This window comes from Mesocricetus auratus, unplaced genomic scaffold (genome assembly GCF_017639785.1).
Source record: "Mesocricetus auratus isolate SY011 unplaced genomic scaffold, BCM_Maur_2.0 Super-Scaffold_100028, whole genome shotgun sequence".
NCBI classification, from domain to species: Eukaryota; Metazoa; Chordata; class Mammalia; order Rodentia; family Cricetidae; genus Mesocricetus; species Mesocricetus auratus.
In genome coordinates this window covers 4,929,127-4,946,179 of record NW_024429209.1, presented here as the reverse complement: position 1 = coordinate 4,946,179, position 17,053 = coordinate 4,929,127, and the positions used below count along the sequence as shown (strand labels likewise).

Below are 17,053 nucleotides of genomic sequence, written 5' to 3'. Positions count from 1 at the left end.
CCCCTCTGCTCCCCATGCACTCACCACCCTCGTTCTCTGCCCCTGGGATGGGATGACTCAAGTGGACAGTTTCTACACTGTTTCTCAGCAGAATGAAGCTCTGCTTGCCAGTTGTGGCAGCCTGTTTGATAATACACCCTCTAATGGTCTTCCCTTCCTTTTCATATGCTCAATCTCTGGGCTTCTAGGAGCACTATTTGGTCTTGAGTCTGTCTCAGAGTCTACTGGAGAAGTGGAAACACTGGAGTATCGTGAAGATGGAGTTTGTAAAACTCTTAGTATAAATCAGGGGCTCAATACATTTGTGAATGAATAAGGCTTCACTTCCCCTGAGAAGATGGCAGACTTGGGTAGGAGAAAGAAGAGACAGAGCTGGGGTCCTAAGTGATAGGTGTTAGGAGTGTCAAAGACTCATCATCTCCCCACGGCAATCGCTGTCCATCCTCCAGCATCCCTCCCTTCTCTGAGGGCTCCTGATGGGTGGGGGCAGGTTCAAGGTGTAGCCAGAACCTATGGAAGAAGCGCTGCAATGCACTTTATCTCCTTGCTCCAGTCAACTGCCAGAAAGACAGCACCCACCATGAGCCAGGCTGAGGAGATTGAAGCGGAAGTGGCGTTGAGTTAGTTGTGCGTTTAATGTTGAAGCAACTTAAATATGCTATAAAACAACAAGATTCTGTAAAGCACAATAGCACAAAGGGAAGTTTGTCATCTGTCCAGTTCTCCTAGGGCTGTCCGTGGTATCTTTGGGGTCTCAGAGAAGACAAGGGGTCTCCTATGGTCACAGCGATTTCCCACTCCACACTGTGGGGTTGCAATGTTTTCTGGAAACTTCCACCTGCTCTTGAGACAAGTGCTACAGTGTCACTCCCCCTGTGTCTGGAAATTGTGAACAAACTCCTGTGGAGATGCAGGTGCCCTAGGCAGCACCCTCTGGGGCTCTGGGGCAGAGGGGGGGATGGTAGGGGAAGCAGATCCTGCCCTGTGCTGTATGGCATGGAAAAGGAAGGATTTTGGAGGAAGACCCAATCTTTCCAGATGAAGAACTCAGCTTCCAGGTGGATGTTCCAGGCTGTATCTTAGGATTTGAGGCTTAGGTGGGGCTCTGTCTAATGACCCAGTCACCACGGGGGTTGGCGCGGTACAAATCTAAGAGGTAGGCATCTGGGTCCAGGCGATGTTCACCTGTGGGAAGAAGGGATCACAGAGCTTCTGCTGTGTGAAGGAACTTACTAGAAACATGAGTTCACAAGACACAGATATTTGTCATCTCAGCCCTGGAGGTGATTCTAATGCCCCACTCAAGTTTGAGGGTCATTGCTTGCCCCTGGTTCTCACAAAGCAAGCACCCTTGGAGCTGGATGCCAGTGGGCCTACAATATTCCTAAGGCACCCGCATCCAGGACTGATACTTCCCTTCCCTGGGGTGTCCTTGAGACATCCACGGTAGCAATGACAACTTTCACACTAAACACTGGTCAGTCTTCTTCTATCCAGGAGTCTGCCCTGTGCAGAGCTGCCCAAGCAGGAAGAGGTCTGAAGTCAGCAATGCTTGTCTTGACCCTCACAGCAGGATTCCCTCAGCCTGGAGGGAAGGCTCATTCTGACCTGAGGTCCTAGGAGCCTGGGCTTTGGACTCACTTCCCATGGGGGAACTTACCAATATTCCCTCCAACTTCATAGACAAGGAAATTGGTTGGCTTCGTGTTGCTGTGAGACAGAGAGAAAAATCTATTGGCGTCTGATGAAGAAGGCAAGACCACCTCAGAACTGAGAGGGGGCATCCTCAAGGATTTGTGGTCCTAGTTAGAAGGGCTTATGGACCCTTCTGAGAGAACTGGAGTCAATGAAGGAGGCCAGCAGCCAACAGTGGGGGAGAGACATTCAGAGAGTCCGTGGGAAAGACCAGCCCCAGGTGATCTGCCATGAGGTCCCTTCCTGCTGGGCGTCAGAAATGGACTTCAAAGGGATGAGACTGGTGACAAATGGGAAGAGACCCCCCGCTGTGAGAGGTAGATTCTGCATCAAGGTGGAATATGGACATTGTACAGTATGTGTGATTGCTATAACATATAAGGATATAATATGATAATTATGGGTATCCTGAATTCAGCTTCAGGATCTGCCCCTGATTTGCTCTGTGGACATGCCCTATCCCCTTTCTGGGCCTTCATTTTCTCGTCTGTATCTGAAAGCATTTGATCAGACACTTAGTAAGGGCTGGCACTCTGAGAATCTTTGTGCCAAGCCCATGAAGGAGGCGCCTGACGGCTCCGGCTACTTCTGCTTAGGAATGACCCCCTACATATCAAGTCTCACCAATGCATTCGGCCATGTTGCTTTTTGCTTCCTTAGGACCTTTGCATGTGTAATTTTCTGTGCCCAGAAGCTGTGTTTGCTCCTCAGACCACAGTAGGCATCTCTTTGCACATACATGTTGCTCCCTGTACTTCTTATAAAAGCTAATACAGTTTGTAACTTGACAGTTGATGGCTACTCCATTTATATCTGTCTCTTCCGCATGGTATGAGGTTGTAAGGCCAGGACCTCTTTGGTTATTTTTTATATTTGTTTTTAATTATGAGTATGGGGGAGATACATGCACACATGTATGGGTGTCTATGGAGACCAGAGTCATTTTGTACTCTGCAGCTGGAGCTATAGGTGGTTGTGAGCTACCTGACTGGGTGCTGGGAACTGAACTCTGGTCCTCTGCAAAAGCAGTCAGTGCTCTTAACCACTGAGCTGTCTCTCCAGCACCTCTGTTGAGTCCTTTCATTGCCGTTTTAGCATCCCACATGGTGTCTGACTTATAGTAGTCATTTGCTAGATATATGTTGAAATCAATAATGAATGAAGACCCTCTTTGTTATTATGTGGCGCCAAGAAGCTCTGAAAAGGTTAGAGAACCCATTGTGACCACCACAGAAAGAGGACAGCCAAGAGCAGGCAAGGGCATGTGTAACCATGGCCTACAGCTGGAAGGGACTGAACCCTCCCAATACCCTGCAGGGGAGAAGGGAGGTTCCTGCCTCGGAGGCGGCCCTTACTCTGAGAGAATGCTGCCTGGATCCTCACTACCCTCTTCAGGATGTGACCCAGGGTTGAGGTGCTCCGTGAACAGCTTCAGGATGTGGGTGACTCTGGTGCTAGGGTTCAGAGGCACCTGCAGAAGATCCATGCTAGGCCAGGTCACCTGGATCTTTGCCACTTTGGGAGTCTGGAGATGAAGAATGAAAGGCTCGTTCATCCCTGTAATTTACAAACACACACACACACACACACACACACACATCTCTTTCCTAAGGGACTCTGTGTGTGTGTGTGTGTGTGTGTACTTGGACCAGTGTTCACACGCACATCACATGCATAGACAAATCCACACATACATCCAGGTGTGGGAAAGCATGCAGATGTGCACTTACATTCAGGTGTGGGAAAGCATGCACATAGGAGCACATGTGAACTATGTACAGATGTGCACGCACACACATATCCAGGCTCATATACTCATCACACACACACACACACACACACACACACACACACACACACACACCTCTTTCCTAAGGGACTGTGGTGAGGACTCTACCCTGCTCTGTGTTCTCTTTCCTTCTTCCACATCTCTGTCCCACAAAGCCGCTCATCCACTTTCCGACCCCCGACCCAGGCACACAAAGTGCCTTCTAAAAGTAAGGCCAAATAGGTGACTTCTAGGAGACACCCCCTCCCCTCCCTGCTCCAGGCAGCTTTCCATTCCTTAGCCCCAGCCTCTCTGGTTTCACAGCACCGCCTCCTCCACCTTTGAGATGCAACCCGGGTGCCCCCTGGCGGTTGCAGGTGATTATGCCAGGCAGCTTGGTGACCAGGATTATGAGAAACCGGATGCCCTCCCCCAACATGGAGCCTTTTTTCCACCTTCAGTCAGTTTTTCCATTCACCCGGTTTTTTTGGGGGGGGGACTCACCGCCTCAAGCCTGTCCCCATCCTTGTCCCTGTCTACATGTGTCCTCCGCAGCCACGTCTTAAGACCCCCATCACAGAGCTGGGAACGGCGGCCATTATTGTCATTCAGTTTTCGCACTTGGGCTACCAAGAAAGAAGCAACCTGGCCAGAAAGAATCATGTCTCAGCCGGGTGCTGTGGTGCTGGGGGTCAAGAGGCCAAGAAAGGTCCCATTCCAGCCACCAAGCCTCTTCCCATGCAGATCTCGGAAACTGACTCCTCAAAGTAACTACCAGTACATTAGTTTGACGGGATGAATGTTACATGTTTAGTTTAGTTTAGAATGGAGGTTTCTGACAGAGTTGTGCTTGTTTGGAACTGTTTATTGGCACACCAGGCAGAGATGTTCCCTGGAATGCATCTGGACTGGCCTCCTGCTCTGAGAACCCCAACCAGTGGGCCTGGGTGGGTTGCTGGAAGCCTGCTGGTTAGCTTGGTCACTCTGCAGGGAGAATTTGGCAAAAACTTCAGGATCCAGGGACCCTCTTTCTGAGGTGTGACACACTATGAGGTGTAGAAACGTAACTATGGTGGCACACTTGGGAAGGCATTAGAGATTTCTCTCATCTTGCTGTATACATCTGTGCTGTCTGACATTTAAAAAAAAAGAGCCATAGTACATAAGGAATCTCAAAAAAAAAAACCAACAATAAAACTCCCTCTAACTCCCTCTAACAGGAAAAACTGTAGCAGGCAGAGAAGTGGCTCTACAGTTAGGATCACTGACCGCTCTTCCAGATGACTTGGTTCTGTCCCCCATATCACAATCACCTATAACGCCCGTTCTGGGGGACCTGAAGTCCACTTTGGACTTTTTCAGGGACCAGGAACATACGTGGTGTATCTATATACATGCAGGATAAACACTCATACTGATAAAAAAAAGTCTTTAAAAAATAAAAATTGTGGTTCCCTGTGTTTTGGTAGTGATGTAACTTCAGAGGGTTGAGAGCAGAGAAAAAGGAATTATGGGAGTGGGAGGGGGCGTGGTAGGGGACTCTCAGCAGGAGAATTGACCATGAATTCAGTCTTAAAGAATGAACAGAGGGCACTAGCATCTGTCTTTGAAAATGGAAGGAAAATCCAGGCTGAGTGAAGGACTTGAACAAGACGCAGAGGCGGGAAGCCCAGGTGCATTTGCATGGTTTGCTTGCGTGTGAGTATGGGCACCAGTGTGTGCCTGGTGGTGTGGTGCCCATGGAGGACTGAAGAGGGCATCAGATCTCCTGGAGCTGCCATGTGGGTGCTGGGAGTTGAACCCCAGTCCTATGGAAGAACAGTATGTGCTCTTAACCACTGAGCCATCTCTCTAGCCCTCACCCCCCACCACAGATGCGTTTAAAACAGCAGCTGGCTCAGGGCACAGAGGATCTGGGGCTGCTCAGAGAAGGGTGCATTTGCTGGATCTGGTGGGATAACTAACTCATGAATGAAGGGAGGAACAAGAGGAAAAGATGGGTAGATGAATGGGTATATGAGTGGATAGACCAGGGAAGATGAATGGAGGGGGGTGAAGGAGTGGTTGATAGATGGGTGAGCATGTAGGTAAAAGGATGATGGATGGATAGGAGGGTGAGTATTTGGATGGGTATATAAGTGGGTGGATAGTGGGTAGATGAATAGATTGTAGGTAGGTGGGTACATGGTTAAATAGGGGATGGATGGATGGATGGATAAGTAAGTGGGCAAATGTACAATGGATGAGTGGGTGGATGGGGTAGACGGTTGGTGGATAAGTAGATGGATAGCAGATGGATGGATGATAGTGGATAAACGGGTAGATAGGTAAATGGACGGTGGATAGAGATCTCAGCGATAGGTAGACAGCTGGATTAGTGGGTACAAGGGTGAATGTGGATAAGTGGTGATTGGCTGGACAAATGGGAAGGCAGATGCTTGGTAATGGATACATGGGTAATTGGATATATGGGTGAAAGACATGTGGGCAAGTGGGCAGATGGCTAGGACAGTAATGACGTGAGCAAGGGGCATGAGCTGCCCCGTGAATGGTGCCAGCTGTGTGGTGGGAATATTGAGTGACCTTCTCGGGGCTCCGACTTCAGCAGACTAGGGCCTCCCACCCCATGTGCCCCCTGCTTCTTTGCTTGCTTTCAGAACACCCATGGTGAAGGCACGGCTATCTTTCATATCTGACTTTGGCTTCCCTTGAGCAGGCCACATGCGACTGATCCTCAAAGCTGGGACGTTCTTGCTGGTAGCTCAGGGAACATCTACTATACTCGGGTGAAGGGGAAACCAGAGGGCTGTGATTCGGCCAGGAGGTGAGAGGTATGGTTGTAAGGCAAGAAAATGTAGTTTTCTTAGCCTTGAATGTGAGGTGGGGGGGGGGGGACACTGGCCTCTGCCCAGTGCCGCAGAGTCCTAGGAAGAGCAGTGGCATGAAGCATGGCACCCACAATAGACAGCAGCGAGTGGGCAGCCATACCGGGGTGGTGGAGACTGTGGAGTCTGTTCCCGGGCTTGCTGACACAGCCATCACTCACCGTCCAAAGCAGGTCCTGATACTGCACCATCATGCACACAACTTCAGCCGCGCCCTCTGCCAGCTGCTTCCCCCCCTTGGGAAGCTTGGGAGACCGCCCCCGGGGCAGGAAGAGGTTGGGGGCCATCACCGTGGAGACATTCCACAGGGTCATCTTGTTGTGCTGTTCCTGGGCTGCCACCTTCCTGAGGAATTCCAGGAGCGCCTAGGGAAGGATGTAGAACCTGCCTTGAATTCCAGCACAACCCTGGGCTCCCCACCCACAGCAGCCCTTTCTTCACTAGAGTCTGGGCAGAAAGGGGTGGATCACGGCTACCATCTACTGATGCCTTGTGCCCTGGGTTTGCCAACTCACTGATGGTAAGTCAGCAGCAAGGCCACACAGGAGGGTTACTGCTGGACCCATTTTGCAGAGAAAGAATCTGGCTTAGAAAGTGTTCCAAGAGCCACATAGTAAAGGTGGAGAGGAGAGAGGGATGGATGGATAGAACGATGCATAGATGAAAAGACAGTACATGGATAAAAGGAAGGGAAGGAAAGAAAAGGAAGGATGGAGGTGGGAAAGGAAGGGAGGAAGGAATATGAATGAAGGAAAAGACAACAGATGATCAGAGAGGAAGGAAAAGCCTGAGGAAGAGGAGGGAAGAGGAAAGAAAGAGGAGAGGGATGGGGAGGGAGGGAGGGAGGGAGAGAGGGAGGGAAGGAAGGAAGGAGGGAGGGAGGGAGGGAGGGAGGGAAGGAAGGAGGGACGGAGGGATGGAGGGAGGGCCTACATTGAACACCTATCTCCAACCCATGACTTCTCATGTGCTAGCTCCTGTAGCACCCAAAACAATCAAACACAATACTTCATCATCCCCAGTTGACTGAAAAAGAGCAGAAATTCCAAGATGAAGATCCCAGGCCCTGTGCAGGCTCACCTGGCTGACCCATCAGTCAAATCCAAGGGGAGCAGGGTCCCAAACCAAGGCTGTTCCCAGCCCCAGGCCCAGCCCTCAGCACCCACTCCCAGATTACACAGTGAAGGGCCCCGAGGGGACCATTTCTCAAGCTGGCGCTCCAGAGAACACCAACACCATACCATGCCTCCCACAGCTAAAAAAAAAAAAAAAAGACAGTGAGCAGCGGAGTTTGCCGTGGGATGACTGCTCCAGGCCTACTCTGAGATGCACATGGCCTTGGCATCTGAGGAGTCCTCAGGGAAGAGTTGTCTGGACTAACGACTGCATCCCTTCCTGGCTCGCCAAGCTTCTCAGCATCCATCCAGAGCCCTTGCCCTGGAAGATGCTTGCACCATGTGGATCAGATGTGTTCTGAGAGCTCTTGTGCTGTGTTTGGGGAAGACCCTCAGACAAGGACTTGGTGAGTGGCGGTTGGCTGTGTGAGGGAGGCATGAGCAGGATGAGCACCTTCAGAGCGCACTGAGGCTGAGAGCGGAGACAGGGCATAAAAGCCACTTTTACCTTCAAGGTGTTGCGGTTGGGTTCAGGCAGGAGGAGGACGAGCAGGTGGAGAGCCTGCAGGCGCTGCTTCAGGTCAGGGATGTCTGCAGAGGAGGGAGGGAGGGAGAAGCAGCTCAGGGATTCTCCCTCATTGCTCTAGCCTCTTCCTGGGATAAATTCGTGCTGGGAAGCCCGCTGGGCTTGCCACTGCTTCCTGGCTAGCATGCTCAGACAGAAGCCTGGCCAGTGCGGGTCAGGACGCTCACCAAACTTGGTTAATGAGAAGCAAGCACACATGCTCAACCCACACATGCACATGTGTGTCTGTATACATGCCCAGACAGATACTGGGATGAACTATGGCTAGGGGATCAAGAATGCCAGGGGCCAGAAAGTCATCCCTGGGAGGAAACACAGGTAGCTCACCTGTCCAGGGTGGAAGGTTTCATGATACCCTTTGCAAGATGAAGGTTGTAAGGAAAAGCTGGCCCACACCTGAGGCCAAAGACTCGGGAGGAAGGGGGTGGAAGATACAGGCATGTCAGATCAGGGCCTCCCCAAACATGGACGTTTGAACTTGGTCAGGTGGCAGTGACGCGGTGTGTGGGAAACCCCTGCTATGAGAGAGCAGCAGGCTTGGAGGATGAGGAGACAAGCTGAGGAGGAGAAGCACCCTCGTGGGTGTCTTACTACCGGGAGGAGGTGGGTCAGGACCTGGGAGGGAGCCAAGTCCTTCTGCAAGCGCGTGGGGATGGATGGCTGGATGCATGTTTTAAAGGAGGCTGTGAGAGGCAAGGGCAGGAGACAGCACTCAGAGCCCTGCTATTGTGGATGGTGGTGTTCAGATAGCCTAAACGAGAGAGAGAGAGAGAGAGAGAGAGAGAGAGAGAGAGAGAGAGAGAGAGAGAGAGAGAGAGAGGCCAGAGCTGGACACCAGGTAGAGGTCTTCCCCAGTTTCTCTCTACCCTAGTTTTTGAAAACTCACTGAATCGGAATCACACTAACTGGCTAAGCAGGCTGGTTTGGGCCCCGGAGGTTCTGTTGCCTCTGACCTGCCTGTGTTAGGACTGCAGAGGCATGCGGCTCCATCTGGCTTTTAGCTGGGGACATGAACTCAAGTCTCCATGCTTGTGTGGTGTTAGCTAATACATCTCATCAGCCCCACGTTGAAGCGTGTGGGGGGGGGGGGGTGCCAGACTTTCCTGGGTTCAGACAGTGAGGACTAGAGGAATCTGTGTGTGTGTGAGTGAGTGTGTGAGTGTGTGTGTGTGTGACAGGAGGTCTGACCTGAGTGCACACAGACAGAAAAGTCAGCACACACAGGGGCCCAGTTACGTAACCCAACAAGTTTCAGTCCGTGGACGTCACGACCTCAAGGCACCACGTGATAAAGGAAGGAACAGATTCCTGAAAGCTATCCTCTGGCCTCCACATGTGCACGATGGCATGTGCCCCCAACACACAAAACTTTTAAGATGTAATAAACATTTTAAGAAAAAAGTCAGCTAGTCCCCTGTCCATGTCGGGACTGATAACAGGTCGAGTGCCAAAGCCCTGGCTTCTTCATCTTCTCCCTGTCACCCTATGTACACATGTACAATATACACACATGACAGACACATGTACCATTACCCACCTCACAAAAACCTGTGCATACATGTACATGCTCACATACATACAAATACACTTCCTGCCCCATCAGTCTGAGACCCCAGGAGACAGACATTTCTGAGCAAGTGGAACAGTCTGCCCGCCACTGCCCTTCTCCACCTTCCCCACTAAGGCCAGGGGCTCCCAACCTCCCAGGGTCTGTGGAACACCCACAGGACGGCCACAGCCCCCCTCCACACCCACAGGGCGGCCACAGCCCCCCTCCACACCCACAGGACGGCCACAGCCCCCCTCCACACCCACAGGACGGCCACAGCCCCCCTCCACACCCACAGGACGGCCACACGCACTTGGCACTGCTGCAAAAGCTGGGAGGTACTCGGCTGTGAGCAGAGGTGCCGGCAGCTTCCGGAGGAACCTCTTGAGCAGGTCAGATGCGTCGTTGGGATGAACCTTGTCCCAGCTCACGAGGCCAGCATAGAAGTCTCGCTCCAGCTTTTGCTCCAACCCCTAGAGAAAGAAGGGACACTAAGAAGTTGCCCACAGCCCCCATGGAAGCTGCTCACTCTGCTTGGGCTTCAGTGTCCTCTTGCAAGGTGGGGACAACCACAGCACGTTCCCGACATGGTTGCTACGAGGATTGGACGCCATTCTGAATCAAGCCACTTAGCGCAGGGCTCCACTCCACAGGTGTTGGCAGTGTGAGCCCAGAGCCCGTGGCTCTATTGGTCCACCTGCCTGTCTCCTGGAATCCCACAGCCACACCAAAAGCAGGCCTCAGGCCAACCGGGACCCAGATTCTCTCCCAGCCAAACACAGCACTGGGCTTGGAGAGGTGAGGCAGCCTTGGAGGTAGAAGAAGCCAGTCATTACCTTGACCCTGGCCTGGGATCCAGGGACTCTGAGGATGCCTTCAGTGTCCAGCCCTCTCTTTTCCAAACAGGACAGCAACTATCAGAGGAAGAGACGGTCACTCAAGCCAGCCACTGCTGGCAAGTGTTCGAGCAGGGTGTGTGTGTGTGTCTCATGAAAACCAGGAAGGGAAAAGTGCTAGGATTCCTTCAAATAGCAAGAGTTCTTGTTATTGCTTTTGTGGTTCTGGGGATGGAACCAGGTTCTTAAACAAGCTGTGCAAATGATCTACCCCTGTGCCAAATCCTCAGCCCTCCTGAGCTTCCTGAAACACTTTTGTGAGCCAAGCACTGTGCTGAGAGCTTCGGGGCATGTTCTCATTCAGTCATCAACCAAAGAAAACAGTTGTTAGAATCCCAGCTCATGGACATTAAAAGGAAGAATCTAGAAGCTCAGAATTGCATCCAGGTCTCTGAGTCAGCAGATACCAACGGCAGAATTTGAATCCAGGTCCCTTTTTCTGAAGCCCAGGCTCCACCCCCTTGTGGCAGGCATCTCCCAAAAGTTCCTCAGAGCCAGACCTTCAAGGGCTAAGTAAGCTCAGGCCAGGGGTAACTTACAGCTTGCAGGAGCAGTGGGACCTGGGTGCTGGGGAGGACTCTGTGGTCAGCTTCCAGCAGGCTGTGAAGGGGCACGCCAAAAAGGCCCGAGTCTGCAGGAGACAGGAGAGCAGAGGTGCATCTCAGGGTCCGCAGTGACTCCCAACTCGACCCACAGTCTGGCTGTGCCACCAGCACCAGACTCACTCCTCTGAAGGACCAAGTTCTGGGGAGGAGTGGAACTGAAGCATCTGGCCTCAGCAATGGTGACATCAGGAATGCCACAGTGCAGCCCTCTCCCCTGGGTAAGGAAGAATGAAAAGAAAAATGTCCTGCTTCCCTAGTGTGAGCCTACAGGCCAGGGCAGAGCTGCCTAGCTCTGCAGGTATGGGCCAGGGGCTAGGAGCCTCAGCCATCATGGCTTAAGGTTGTTCCCAGACAAACCCCTTTACTGTCTTCTCTTCCATTCTCTCTTCCACCGGCTGTCTCCTCTGTGCTTGAAGACCCCTCCTCCCGTCTTTGTAACCCACCAACCCTTGTCTTTGAAGAGCCCCCACAAAAACAACAATGCACAGTGCCGACAGCAAGACAGTAAGATCCACACACACACACTACTAAAGGGCAATAATATATGCCCAGAACTTAGTATGAACAGGGAACAAGAGCTCATGCCTATAATCCTAGCACTCTGGAGGCCGAGGCAGGAGGACAGAAAACGAGAAGCCAGCCTAGGCAACGTTTTGTGAGATTCTGCCTCAAAATATCATTTTAAACTAAGATGCATTCCAATAGTTATAACAACTGTGGCTGTGTTTTGTAGCAGGGAAAACATGGATGCAATACATATCCTCTAGTAGGGAAATGGTTAAATATATTATGGTATGGCCATAGAAAGAAAAATAGTATAATGGCTAAAAACTATGATTTCCTTTAAACCATTGAAGAGAGAAATTGAGGAGGACATTAAAGGACAGAAAGGTGTCCCATGTGTGTGGATTGCCAGAATAGTATTGTGAAACATGTATATTACAGGCTATCAACACTTCCAGGCATTCTCCAGAATTATAAAAAGCAATCCTAAGATTCACATGGAAGCACAAAAGACTTTGAACGGACGAATCAAAATCCTAAGCAGAAAGAGCAACGCGGGGGTCCCGCGATGCCTGATCTAAACTATACAACAGAGCCACAGTGACAAAACGTCAAACAGACACCAGACACAGATCTATGCGACAGAGCACAGGACCTGGGAATGGAGCCACACAGCTATGGCTACCTAACTTTTGACAAGGTTAAGAAAAGAAGCCTCTTCGACAAATCCTGTCAGAGAAGTCGGGTCTTTCACATCTAGAAGAATCAAACGAGAGCCATTGTTTCCCCCAGATAAACTCAAAATGTACCAAAGACCTTAGTGGAAGACCTGAAACTCTGAAATGGGTAGGGGAGACAACAGCACAAGTAAGAGCTTTCTGGAAAGGACCCGAGAGCCAAAGCACAACTGCAAGAATTGATGCGTTTTTATGGAAAGCGTAATAGCTGTGGTAAGTGGAACTTTTGCTCCCAATTCAGCTCCTACCGAGCACCCTCTCTGCTGTGTGACCCCTGCACTTCGTCCCCACTGGGAACACAGAGCGCACCCCTGCCACTTAGATGGGGCCTGGCTTCGTGAATAGTTGAGATGGATGACACAGAAACCTGCACAATGCAGGGAGTGCTTGTCCCCTGTTTCCACTTTTCGGGAGAAGGTGCTCCTGGTGGTTCAGTAATGAGAAAGAGAGCTAGAAACAGCCCCAGTCCCAGCCACACCTGAACTACATCAATCAAGCAGCCTCCCGCTCACCCATGTGGGTGAGAGACAAGAATGACTAAGCCATAGTGAGTGTGTGTATGTGTGTGTGTGAGTGTGTGTGTGTGTGTGTGTGTAGGTGGGTGGGTGTGAGTGTGTGTGTGTTGGGGACTAGTCACTATGAAGCATTACTGTAGAAAAGATGCAGGATATAGGACGGGGAAAATGGAAAGTGTCCACAATGAGATCATATGAAGAGGAACAATTATGCACACATAGGTTGGGGAAGAAAGAGAGAACACTAAAAGTAAATACTGCTTATTTTCCAGCTTGTATTTTCCTATATCTACTCAAATAGGAACGGAGTAAAATGGACATGACTTGGGTTTTGCTATTTTGTTTCTTCAAACAGAATCTTTCTATGTAGCATAAGTTGGTCACAAATTCATGATCCTCCTGCCTTGGCCTACCTAGAACTGGGATTACAGTTGTACCATGCCACTGGCCAGGAATTGTTTTCACTTGCAGAAAAACATCTACAGGTGTCAGAAACATGCCGAGTGTTTCTTAGCATCGGGCAGGCAGCAGAAGTTCACAGAGCGAAGGGTGGGTGTAGAGGGGTCCAGAAGGCCGCAAGCTTGGAGGGGCAGCCAGGCGTCTGGCACACATGCTGACCTGAGCCTTTCCACTTCCCGGCTTTGCTCCTCTTCAGGTCCAGGCCCAGGACGTCATAGAGGGCCGTCAGCTCTATCAGGGCCAAGGGAGGGATCTTCTTCATGTCCCTCGAAGACAAGTCTCCTATTCTGGTCACACCCAGTCTGCCTTTGGGGACTCTGAACATCTAGGGCAGGGAGTAAAGACAGTCTGTCGGAGGTGTGCAAGATGATATAAGCAGCATTTGGATGGGAAGACCCCAGTCAGGGCCCACACTGGACTCGAGTCTGAACTCGGCCTCTTGCCAGTGACATCCAGCACCCAGTTCTCCACCTGGAACTGTAAACAGCGCCCACCTCAGAAGGCTTTTTGTGAGTGTAACATGAGCCTGGGGGCAGCACTGTGTCAGGCTCAAAGCTAGCAAGCTCACCATAATGCCGATGCTTTTGCCAGCTACAATCCAACAAGATGGCCTGGAAGAGAGGGACCACCATGGTTGCAACAACGGTGAAGCAGCAACTGAAAATGAAGGTTGCGCAGCTGCACCACCTAGAGGCCACTTCAGGACTCTGCAAGCAGCTTTCAGCATTGTGCAGCCAGTGGTGGCCAGCAAGAGGGACAGGTCTTCTGGCATTCCTGGCAGGCTTGATCAGATCACCCTCCAGTGTCCCTTTAGAGCACCCAAAGGAGATGGAAGCATTCCATGTTGTATGCACATATGTACATGTGCGATATGCATGCATGTGTGTATGAATGTGTGCATTCATTGCTGCACACATGGATGCCCCTGCATGTGGAAGCCAGAAGTTGAGTCAGGTGTCTTCCTCAATCATTACCTACCTACCTACCTACCTACCATCTCATAGATTTGCCTGCCTCTGTTTTCTGAGTCCCTCTGCCTCTTGAGTGTTAGGATTCAAGGTGTTCACCAGCACACCTGGTGATCACTCTTTATTTTATTTATTGAGGCAAGGTCTATTCCATGACTGCATTTTATAATTATTGTTAAAATACAGCACGTAGGCCATGAGATCCTAATTCATAGATGCAAATGCTGACTTTCCCTTTAATTCCAACACTCAGGAGGCAGGGGTACTCAGAACTCTGGTGTTGAGGCCAGGGTTGTCTACATGGAAAGTCTAGGCTATGTAGTAAGACCCTGTCTTCAAGTGTGTGTGTGTGTGTGTGTGTGTGTGTGTGTGTGTAACATTTCTATTTGGATGAATTGAAGGAGTTTCTTTCATTCTGGGTTAGCAGTCACTGCAGGAATGAGGCAAACCCCCTAAGCAGTAGAGAGTAGTGGTCAGTAGGGAGACTGGGGCCTGGTAGCTGTGGAGTCCTCGGTCTGGCTTCTGTGTCAGCAGCTCATCACTTAATGTCTCTGAACTCATTTCTCTTTTGACTGTTAGGAGCTGACAGCATACGGCATATTCATCTCCCAGGACAAGCTAAGATCACAAACAGGTGTGCAAGAAGCCTGGGGACTGACACTTTGGGAGGTGACCCTTGGTGAAATGGCTTTCACAGTTATCCAAGCACATCATTCATTCTGTGGTCAGTGCAAGCCTCCCTTAGTAACTAACCAAGGTCCTGGGAAGACTGTGTCCCACGAAAGAAGTCAGAATACTCCTGACTGCGTCTGTGGGAGGGACTGCTTGAGAAGGGAATGGGGTGGGGAGTGGTGCCTCAGGGAGTGGAAGGTTCTAGACCTTAATTTGTGCAGAAGCTCCCCCAGCTGCAAAGCTCACATTGTCTCACAAATCTCTGGGCACTTTGAGTAAAATTTCAATCTTTTTTATTAGTACAAGTTACTTAATATTTATTTGTTTATAGGCTGTGTAAATGCACATGTGTGTGCATGTGGTGTGTGTGTGTGCATGCGGTGTGTGTGTGTGTGCGGTGTGTGTGTGCATGTGGTGTATGTGTGTGTGTACGCGCGTGTGCGCACGTACGTGTGTAGGTATACATGCACCCACAGCACTTATGTGATACCCAGAGGACAACTTGAAGTCGTCTGCTCTGTCCTTCTACCACGTGGGGCCCAGAGGTTGAACACAAGCACTTCAATCCACTAAACCTAACTTTCAATCTTAAGTACTTAATTATAAATGATTGATCCTAATATACTGAGATAACTTAACATTTGTGGAAGTAAAACACTAAAACTAAAGAAGTTAAGTTTCTCTTATCCATCAAGCACCAAGATTAATTTAAAAAAATATCTAGAAAAGCTGGGTGTAGTGGCACACACCTTTAATCCCAGCACTCTGGAGGCAGAAGCAGGCCAGTCTCTGTGAGTTCAAGGCCAGCCTGGTCTACATAGTGTGTTCCAGGGCAACCCAGAGTTACATGGTGAGACCCTGTCTCTAAAAACAAAGTAACTGGAAAAATCACCGAGAGGTAGTGATCAGCTGGTTGGATGAGGGATGACTCTAATGACAAAAACACTGAGAGAGCTCCCAGGTGTCCCATTCCTGGTCCCTGACACCCAGCATCCACCCAGCTAACTGCAGGAAGAATCAAGTGAATGAGTGTGTCAACAACACCGCTGCTGAGTGCCTGGCCAGTATGAGGAGCTGAAGGATGGAGTAGTGCCCAGGGACCTCGGGGCAGCATCCTCACCGGCAGGGATCCCTTGCCCCAGGTGCAGGTGCCTCCCGTGGACGGCCTGGCCCTCTGTAGAAGGGCTGCAGCTTGCTCAGAGTAGGCAGAGTCCATGTTGAAGACCTCCTCCATCCCAACTGGCTCCTGTGGGCCCCTGGGATCTGTGAGTCCTTTAAGACAAAAGCAGGGGGGCTGGAGAGATGTCTCAGCGGCTAAGAGCACTGGCTGTTCTTCCAGAAGACCTGGGTTCAGTTCCCAGTAGCTACATGGCAGCTCACAGATGTCTGTAACTCCAGTTTCAAGAGACCTGACATCCATGGCAAAACACCAATGCATATAAAAGGAAAGCAGAGACGGGTTTGACCAGGAAGCAAGTTCTTAGGCCAAGGACTCAGGCCCAAAGTCCGGGAAGTGGTGTTCTAGCTAAGGCTCATTGCCCAGGAAGTAGCTTCTTATCTGAGGTTCACAAAAGTGATCACCCAGCCACAGATTTTCTGGACCAAGGCTCATGGGCCTGATGGCAGTAGTCCACTTAAGGGCCCAACTTGTCCCGTTGGAGTTTCTTCCTACTACCCTCATGCAGGGAGGGAGAGGAGCCAGCAGAGGTGCAGAGGGGAGCATTCTCTTGCTTCACAGAGAAGCTTATGCAGCCTGGATTCCCAGGGCCCTGAAGAATGAAGGCCACTTACCGACAGGAGATGCAGAACCCACGGAATTGATCTGGGTCCATTTCATTCCCGAGTCCCCATTCTCTGAAGCTACTTCCTATACAAATCGCAGACAGCATCAGTTAGTCCTGTGGGAGTCGATACACAGAGCCTGGGAGATAAGAACCATGCACAGGTAGGGTGACTGAAGCTCAGAGACACTAAGTTACTTGGCTAAGATCCCACAGCAGCTGAATGGATGGGGAGAAACATGAGGGCCTGACTGTCTGGCTTCTATGCCTGTCATTTTAACCACAGGGTTGTGCCCTTCCTATGGAATCCAGAAAGCA

The 17,053-nt window shown here is 50.7% G+C and overlaps 1 protein-coding gene across 1 annotated transcript in view; it reads right to left on the bottom strand.

The window, feature by feature from the left end:
* Positions 1-616: 616 nt before the first annotated feature.
* The window catches only part of Arhgap40 (Rho GTPase activating protein 40), a 38,351-nt gene continuing 21,914 nt past the window's right edge, over positions 617-17,053 (bottom strand). Inside the window, exons 4-15 of the mRNA XM_005082650.4 lie at positions 16,746-16,821; positions 16,075-16,226; positions 13,474-13,639; positions 11,034-11,125; positions 10,435-10,512; positions 9,912-10,071; positions 7,972-8,054; positions 6,510-6,713; positions 3,968-4,108; positions 3,051-3,220; positions 1,661-1,710; positions 617-1,185 (exon numbers count right to left, since the gene is read on the bottom strand). Coding sequence (XP_005082707.1) covers positions 1,094-1,185; positions 1,661-1,710; positions 3,051-3,220; positions 3,968-4,108; positions 6,510-6,713; positions 7,972-8,054; positions 9,912-10,071; positions 10,435-10,512; positions 11,034-11,125; positions 13,474-13,639; positions 16,075-16,226; positions 16,746-16,821 — 1,464 coding nt within the window. The 3' untranslated portion in view covers positions 617-1,093. The remainder of the gene's footprint in view (positions 1,186-1,660; positions 1,711-3,050; positions 3,221-3,967; positions 4,109-6,509; positions 6,714-7,971; positions 8,055-9,911; positions 10,072-10,434; positions 10,513-11,033; positions 11,126-13,473; positions 13,640-16,074; positions 16,227-16,745; positions 16,822-17,053) is intronic.